Consider the following 9,096-nt stretch of genomic DNA (forward strand, 5'->3'; position numbering starts at 1 on the left):
TCTCTAGATAAGACCCTTATTCATCGTCTGGTATCGTTTAAAGCCCTTTGAAGCTGAACTGAAACGGTCATTTAGACCTTGAACCGTTTGGCTACCATTGAAGTCCATTATATGGAGAAAAATCCTGGAATGTTTTCATCAAAAACATTAATTTCTTTTCGACTGAAGAAAGAAAGACATGGACATCTTGGATGACATGGGGGTGAGTAAATTATCAGCAAAAGTTTTTTAAAAAGTGAACTACTCCTTTAAGAGAGTTGGGGATCTTCAGGCCCTTTCGGTTTCCCCCACTTGCCTTGAGTTTGCACCTTGAGATGGTCAAGGCATTCTTATATCCAAAACAGGGATACGTCCCTAAGGTGCCGACCTTGATTCCGAGGCCTATTGTGCTGCAGGCTTTCTGTCCTCCTCCTTTTACATCTGCGGACCAGGAAAGGCTGAACCTCTTGTGTCCAGTGCGAGCACTGGATACTTATGTTCATCGGACATCTTCATGGAGGAAGTCCGACCAGTTATTTATTTGCTTTGGATCACCTAAGAAAGGTCTTCCTGCTTCTAAACAGACGGTTAGTAAGTGGATAGTTGAGGCTATTACACTTGCATACGAGTACTCTGACCAGCCGTGTCCTTTGGCGGTCAGAGGTCACTCTACGAGGGGTATGGCGGCCTCTAAAGCTTTACTATTTGGGGTTTCTCTTCAAGACGTTTGTGATGCGGTAGGCTGGTCCTCACCGCTCCCATCGTTAGGTTTTACAGCTTAGACCTGGATGCTGCCCCAGGTTCTCAGGTGCTTAGTTACAACTGACTAACACTCAGGTACTTGGAATTCTGGCGTTTTGGGTATTCTCGTTCCCAAAGCGTCGTTGACGCATCGCGAGTTCCCTCGAAAGGGAACGTCTCAGGTTACGACTGTAACCATAGTTCCCTGAGTAAGAGAACGAGACAATGCGTCACCCTGCCATACTTCCTGCATCCCTGTGATCGGCTTGCTTCGGCAATTTTCGAAGCTAATGCCGGTTTGCACCAGATGTGCTTTTATCCCTTCCTGGTCATGACGTCACCCGCCCGTGACGCTCATTCTTTCCATTGGACTCGTTGACATTGATGCTCAGACGCATTCACGCTGGGGGCGTTCCCAAAGCGTCGTTGACGCATCGTCTCGTTCCCTTTCTCAGGGAACTATGGTTACAGTCGTAACCTGAGACGTTTTCAACCCTGATAATAACAAGAAATGTTTCATGAGCACCAAATCTGCATATTAGAATGATTTACGAAAGATCATGTGAAATTCAAGAGTCAAGACTGAACTAATGGCTGCTGAAAATTAAACATTGCCTTTTTTTTAGAACAAAATGTTCAAAATATTTCAAAAAAACTTTATTTGGGGCAAAATTGTTTAGTGTGGTAGAAATTACGCCACAATTGTAAATTTAAAAAAAAAAAGACTTACATAAACCATCACACACACAGACAAAAAATATTGAAATAATTATATATTTTTAATAAAAACTTTTTCTTTTTAATTTGATTTCATATGGTGTGTCTCATTCAGCTCCTTAGCTCCTAGGTCGTGAATCAGTATGTTGTGTTCACAAATTCAGGCACAAGACAGGATCAGGGTCATTACGCACTGATGGTGACATGACAACATGCTCATTGTACAATGTCACTATCATCGATGCTCCCTGGTTTTCCCAGTGCATTGTGAGACTTTTTAGGGAGCAAACGTTTTAGTGCACTGGAAAAATTTTGCGATTGAAACAGCCCTTAAAATGACCGACTCCCTGATCAGTGCCCTGACTACTGGATGAGGGGTTACTGCTGTTTCAGATTTTACTTCCAAAAATGTGAAAATTGTGAAATGTCTTGAGAACTTGCTGAATGTTAGAATTGGAAGTCTGCTCTTGGATGTCTTTGAAAATAGTCACTTCACTATTGAGTAATGCTGGACATCATTTTGGGGCAGTTGTGGCCTAATGGTTAGAGAGTTGGACTTGTATCCTGAAGGTTGTGGGTTTGTTTCTTAATACTGGCAGGTAACGGCCCAGGCGCCGCAGTGAATGCCCACTGCTTCGGGTGTGTGTCCACGGTTTGCAGTTAGTGTGTATTCACCGTGTGTGTGCACTATGTGTTAAATGCAGAGGACAAATTCCGAGTATTGGTTGCCATACTTGGCCTTCACGTCAATTCACTAGTTGTGTGTGTGTGTGTGTGTGTGTGTTCTGCTGAATAAATGCTTAACTGATTGTCAAATTGCCTGCCAGCCAGATCCAGAGCAAACAGAATAGATTTTGGGAAGAGATTGTAATTCCAGATTTACCTGCCCTGCACATAGCTGGGCAAAATCAGCATATTTGTGTGTGTGTTTATGAGTTGTTAGACTATCTGCTTGTGTTCCTTTGAAGTTAATGACCAAATATGCGAGTGTTTCTGGCACATTAGGGCCAATTACTGGCTGTGGGCACTCGCATGTGTGAGTGTGTGTATGTGTGCGGTTTTATGGGCTGTGCTCACAGTGTCCAAAGTGTTTGATGGCACATGTGAAGGTTCTAAAGAATGTGCATGTTTGGTTTCATATGTGTGCAAATGTGCGGGTGGTTTTCGAGAGGAGAGAGACAGCTGCCTTTTACTGCCCCAGGGGGTAATAAAGGAGGAAGGAGAGCCAGTTATTTGGGGTCTTTTATAGGGGCAGGAGGTAGAGAGGGGTTGGTTTTATTAGGGTCACACAGTAACCAAGTACAGCTGCAGGCATCACCCCTAAACCTCTCCACATTCCACCATCACCTCCATTCCTACCTTTGTTTTTCTTTGTAAGTGTGAATACACTTGAATGTCTATTAATCTCTATATTTCTGTTCTTAACTGTCCTGAATGGGTGTACCGTGTATTATAGATATATATGTACAGTATATATGTATATGGGTGTTTGTTGGTCCTCATTTCATTTTTTGACCCTGAGTTTCTATTCCCTCGTATGATCCTGCTCCTTGTTAAGCACATCTGCCGTTAATCATCTTCACCTTGTAATCCGACTGGCATTTCCTGCTCAGAATGGATAGTTGGCTTCTTTGCCTGGATCTATTTTATTTAACAGCTTTATCCCTTTGGCTAATCTACAGTAGTTTCCAATAAATGACCCTTGGCCAACACATCCTATGCTTTCGGTATGGCAAAATGGAAATGTTAATGTTTTAGATTAGGTTACTGGGGAAATTTCTTTGATGACTTGTCGTGGGGGTTTCCCATCCATTTTTACATTACAATACATTTACATTCCATTCATTTGAACAGCGATTAGTGAATTAAAAGTGTAGGGTCTTGCAAAACAGAGAGCTGAAAGACAGGAACCAGAGACAGTGTGATAATGATGAGAAAGAAAGACTGAGATGGAAAAATCAGGGAGAGACGAAGGGGTGGAGAGCGACATACAAGTTATTCTAGTTACAGCCAGCTGGCAGAAATACTAAAATAAGATGTGAACCCACCAGTATGTCTGAGTGAGAAAAGAGAGTGAGAAAGAGTGAGGGTTTGTTATAAAGGTCAATGTGATTTCTTTAATTTCTTCCTATTTTAAAATAAAATCAACGAACATTCATTCCACTGGCATCATGGAACCACCACTAAGCTTTTGTGTGGATAAATGCTACTGAATGGCAGAAAAACACATGTTCTCGGTAGTAACCTTTATTGTCCATGCACAGAAATAAGTAATGATTGCTGAAATAGTTTTACTTAAAAATAAAAAATAAAAAAAGAGTTTGGATGAAAATTCAGATTCAGTTTTTATTAAAATATATACAAAAATAAAGAGGAAAAGAGAAGGTTGGGATTGAAGATTCAGGGGTTTCTAATCACAATTGACCATTTGCTTAGCTCCACCCCCTTTGGAACTGTTGCTAATTCAGACATTTACAGAACGTCACATAGGAATGAACTGGAGATTTCCATGAACGGCAGGATTTTAATCGATTGAATATTGTCCTTTCTTGGGCTGGAATGAATTGAAGTTGAAAAGCATTTTATCAGCCATTTTTCTTTAAACAAGTTTTCTAAGTTATGCTGTAACGTGTAAGTTTGGCCACAGCAAATCAGAATGAAGGCATACACTTCTCACAATTAACTGGATTAAACCATAAAATTACATTTAAAAGCTATCCAAACACACAGATTCTCCATAGAGTTAGAGAGTAAAAGCCTGTCTGAGAACAGTTGGTAAGTTAGGATTGGTCAGTAACATTTTAAGACAGAGCTAAGCAAAAGGTCAACTGAGAAAAAAAAAAAAAAAAGATGGACTAAACTACAGACATAACATGTTCCGAGGGCATATCGTACTTTGATGTACATTCTTAAGGTACGGTTACATTCACAAAATTTTGCAGGCAAAAAAAAAAAGTCCATTGTCTTTTGCCATTAGTGTGGTGATGTGTGAAGCATAGCTCACACAAGTCATTTATGTTGGTTAACACTGTCAGTTGAATCCGTTGCGAAAACTGAATGGGGAAATCTTCCACCCTTCCACCATCCGCGAAATTCTCAATCGTGTGGATTTTGTTTGTGAAAGTTCTGCTATAATGATAAATGTGACTGCACCTTTTCTGAGATTTTTACAGTGGTGATTATGGACTGTCTTACCAAAGACTGATTTTCAAGCTTTAGATATCCAGGTCTTCATCTATGTGGAGACCAACCCTCAAAAGTGCTTTGAGCCCAAATGATGTATTTGTTAAATGACCAATCAGGGCCCAGTTAAAAAAAAAACTTTGCTTGGATTTCTGGAACCTCGCATGAATTATTTGCATGGCTCTGTCATGTATTATTCAAATACATTGTCAACAAAAAAAGCATGAAAGAAGAGATGAGGGAGAAAGGAAATAGATGATAAAAAATCACAGTCAATGGTTAATGAGGAAAGAGAGTGATATGGATGGATATTCTTCCTTTTTCCTCATACTTTCACTCTCTGATATAAACTCTTGTGCACACCACATCATCTGCGGTCATTATCTGCAAAAAAAAAAAAAACAGGAAAAAAGACTATTAAAAGGAAAAATATGATAGAAGACCAATGTGTGTGTAAGAATCACAAGGATAACACATAATAACATGAATGAATCTTACCAGAATCAGTTCGCCGTCATTGGTTATCTCCCTGGTCCATGAGGTTTTTGGACCCTCGCCCTTCTGCAAAGTCTGTTCACAGCTAATTTTGCTGTCTGTTTCCCAGCAAGGAAAGCTCTGAAATAAACAGAGACAGACAAATAAGTAAAGGCAGATTTTTTTCGGTCTTTTCTTTGAGAGACAGAACGATTGAGAAACCGATCAGTGCCCATGAGAATGTGAGTTCCAGAGAAAGGGTGTGTGCTGAGTTTGATAGCTCCTCTGAGATGGAGGGTGTGATTGAGCCCACATCAGATTACAAACACAGACCTTTCATATGGTTCTTGTTTTTTGGAACATTTTGGAAAGGGAAAACACAGATCGACAAATGTAGGATGACGTTTAAAGTGTTTTTATATGGGTGTGTATATACCGTGCAGGGACGTCCATCCACAGTGGCCTCATTAAACTCCTGTCCAACTGTGAAGGTGACATGGGTGGTCCTCACAGAGGTGGAGGTCTTGATTGAAAGTGTCTCTCCATCCTGCGTAATCTCCACGGATGGCTTTGACGCGGCTGCGACCGCAATCTTACGCAGCATCACATTCACACCTGACAAAACACACATGCACATCAGAACAATCTCTTGAAGAACAGCTAGTACTCTGACGTCCAAACAAGCTATGGGAAAGTCTTCATTTATAGAGTTTTTTTTGAGAGTGATGTTATTAAGACTGGCTGTGCTCCATACATCTGCGCTCTCTGCCGACAATGTCTGATGACATCACCTGATATAATCCCGCATATATTGGGAAAGCAATTTGACAAGATGAGGTGCCCATAAAAATGAAAACGAAAAAGCATGGTAATCCACACAGCACTACCAGTGGCTAGTCTTTTTGAATGATGTTAACATATAAAGATGGCCTGATATTCTACAATCACAACCAATTTAACACATATTTAAATGTTACATTAATAAAGAATGTCGGTAACCAAACAGTTGATGGACCCCATTGACTTCCATAGTATTTTTTTTCCCATCCTCTTCAAAATATCTTCTTTTGTGTTCAGCAGAAGAAAGAAATTCATACAAGTTTGGGTGAGTAAATGATGACAACATTTTCGTTTTTGGGTGAATTATCGCTGAATATTGAAATACAAAAAAATTAATACTAAACTATAAGTTTTTTGGAGAATGCACACTCTTGCTGTGTGTGTGTGTGTGTGTGTGTGTGGCCTTGTAAGCTCTATATTAAGTGGACCAAATGTCCCCAGAAAGATGGCAATATCCGAAATCCTTGTCCGTGTGGGGGACATTTTTTTGGTCCCCATGAGGAAAACAGCTTATAAATCATATAGGTATAGGGGTAGGGTTAGTTTAAGGGGATAGAATATACAGTTTGTACTGTATAAAAATCAGTAGGTCTATGAAAAGTCACCATAAAACATGAAAACACAACGTGTGTGTGTGTGTGTGTGTGTGTGTGTATGTGTGTGTGTGTGTGTGTAGGTGGATGAACTCATTGAAAGGGGGAAGTTATTCAACCAGCCACAGGGGATGCTGTAATCTATTAAACCTTCCTGACAGGAAATGGATAGAGCGCAGTGTGGAAGTAGGGAAGGGCAGAGGCAACAATGAAAAAAAAGCATGGCACAGTTGAGGGAGGGCAAGATTACTGACAAGAGAAGAAAAAGAAACAAGAAAGGCAACAAAGACATAGAAAAGGGGTATTCAAGTGTGGAAAAAGACAGCTAGATATTAAGAGGCCAGTCTCTGTCTCTCTCTGTGTGTGTGTGCCCCTCTGTGCATCGAGTAGAATTTCACACTACTCACCTCACACACATTCCCACCTGTCACCAAGGGTAAATATATAGGCCTACACATGAAGGCAGACAAGATGGAGGCCAAAATTTAGACACACATTCAGGCCGAGACGCGGAAACACGTTGTCAATTACTCAAATGACTTTTAGCAGAATCCATTAGCGCGCACACACACACACACACACACACATACAATTTGTGTGATAAACACAAGAAAACGTAAATCTAAACCTATTTACAATTTACTGAGGCAGGCAGAACCTTGTAAAAAACATTAGCTAATAAAGTTAGACTGACTTGTCAGATCAAGCCCTGTTTTAAACTCCATAAGTAACCGAGAAAATATGCTAGGAGTCAGACGGTCAGGGTCAGTGTCATAGGTTAAAGGTCAAAGGAAGCATTTCAGAATAGAGGGATGAAGATGAGGACAGGAGATGGAGGAGGGTGGATGACAGGGTGTGGCGACAGGTCGGGCCCAGCTGTGCACAGGAATATTTGTGTGATGAAAAAGAATGTTAGTGCGTTTGAATTTAAGAGTTATATGAATGTGCATGTCTGTGCAAAACATTAAAACAAGTTGCAATGTTCATTCCTCAATCAACCTATTCTGTCAATCATTCACATTCCATGCACATTCGATGACATTTGTCCTCAGAAGTTCGTGTGGCTGCAGATCTCATCTCCTGCAGTTTTTCGTATTCATATACTGGTAATTCATGTTCCCATGTCAGAAACAGCGGGACTCCCTCTCTATTGTGCTCCTTCTCCGCCCTCTTTAACCTGTCTGCTACATTTCATCATTCTTTTGAATGGTGAAATGAAGGACCCACTCTCCCTTCTTAGGGAATCTGATTCTTTTGTTCGACACAGACTGTTGAAGAGGGGTGTTTTGTGGCAGCAGTGCCCTCGTTAAATCAGACGTCAGTCAAATTTTGGGAACCTGCAGACAAACTTGGATTCTGGCTTGAGCAATGGTAAGCATTTAAACAAGAATTTTCCGAGTTGGGTCGAGAAATACAGCAAGTGAACCGACTTTTCCAAACACACCAATTTACGCACCCACAAAGTGAGAGCGCGAGGTGTTTTTCTATCCTGCACAAAAACGCAAAAGACAGCGAATGGATCTTTAAAGCACCAGTCAGGACAGTATCATATTGCTCAAGGAAATTAAGCGAAATAAGCGCAGCACTGCCAAATAAAAGTGCCAATTGCTTTTAACCTGACTAGTTTTATTAAAACTAGTAAGATACACCACCAGTGTCTAATAATATTTAGGCTAGGCCTATTTATTTTTAATAACGCACTAGAGTTGGAATAATTAGTATAGCCTAAATAATACTTATTAAATAAGTAGTAACTAATAGCATAAAAACAGATACTGGTAGTTATACGGGATAAATATTAAAGCGGTTTGCATTCACACACAGGAGAGGTAATGAATGTGTTGGTCTGTAGCGCAATCCATGCCTGCGCGTCTAGGACTTGCGCGCTCGCTCTCTCTCTCTCTCTCTCTCTCTCTGGGCATCATGATAAACACTTACCCAGTGCTTTGAGAAGCTCCTCGAAGTTCTCTGAGCTTTTCATTTTCCAGGTACCAGCAAAATCAGGGATTTTGCGATCCATCGTGCGTTCGGTCTGTATCCCACTATTATTCTCTCTGGTGTGTGGCTGAGTGTCGGTCCTTGATCCTGACACCCTCTAAAAGTACCTGCAACTTTGATTCTGAAAGCAGTGTTCCCACTGCTAAAGTTAAAATGTATTTTCTACTTCCTCTACCCTTCTATTGCTTACTCTGTCTTCCGCCGTTGACGAGATAACCTGAAGATAGCAATCGGTGCCTTTTTCTACCCGTCTAAGACTTTCATTCAAATCTTCCGAACGTTATAGCTTGTGGTGAATAGGTTGAACCTAAAATTTGGGCCAGTTATCACGCTTAATCTGTGAGCGCACACACCCCTTTTTTTGAGAAACCCCACCCTCTATTTGCCCTGTCAAATCAAGGCGCCAATGATACTTCGAGATGATCTTGTCCCGCCCACACCACGCCCCGCTGAAAACATGTGCGCACTTGAAAACGCCCATTAGAGCTCGTTTTTATGTAGCCTATTTATTTATTTGCAGTTTTCCTTAAATATTTAAATGAATACGACTTTGTTTCTTATTGTACATTGG

At 40.7% G+C, this 9,096-nt stretch overlaps 1 protein-coding gene across 1 annotated transcript; it reads right to left on the reverse strand.

Moving 5' to 3' along the window:
* Positions 1-3,763: 3,763 nt before the first annotated feature.
* Positions 3,764-8,823, reverse strand: crabp2a (cellular retinoic acid binding protein 2, a). Its single transcript, XM_056234453.1, has 4 exons — positions 8,466-8,823; positions 5,531-5,709; positions 5,119-5,235; positions 3,764-5,004 (listed from the first exon to the last, which is right to left on the reverse strand). Exons 1-4 carry the CDS (start codon positions 8,545-8,547, stop codon positions 4,954-4,956), a joined length of 429 nt encoding a protein of 142 aa, XP_056090428.1. The 5' UTR covers positions 8,548-8,823; the 3' UTR covers positions 3,764-4,953.
* Between the last annotated feature and the right edge of the window lie 273 nt (positions 8,824-9,096).

This window comes from Rhinichthys klamathensis, unplaced genomic scaffold, assembly GCF_029890125.1.
Source record: "Rhinichthys klamathensis goyatoka isolate OS25496 unplaced genomic scaffold, OSU_Roscu_1.1 h1tg000395l_1, whole genome shotgun sequence".
Classification (NCBI taxonomy): Eukaryota; Metazoa; Chordata; class Actinopteri; order Cypriniformes; family Leuciscidae; genus Rhinichthys; species Rhinichthys klamathensis.

Bases quoted from the DNA above. Each gene is read 5' to 3' on its own strand.
- crabp2a (XM_056234453.1), bottom strand. From the start codon at position 8,547: ATGGATCGCAAAATCCCTGATTTTGCTGGTACCTGGAAAATGAAAAGC. The intron at 5,236-5,530 runs GTATATACACAC...TGTTTATTTCAG, and splicing joins TGGATGGACGTCCCTGCACG to AGCTTTCCTTGCTGGGAAAC. The intron at 5,005-5,118 runs GTAAGATTCATT...TTTTTTTTGCAG, and splicing joins ATGACGGCGAACTGATTCTG to ATAATGACCGCAGATGATGT.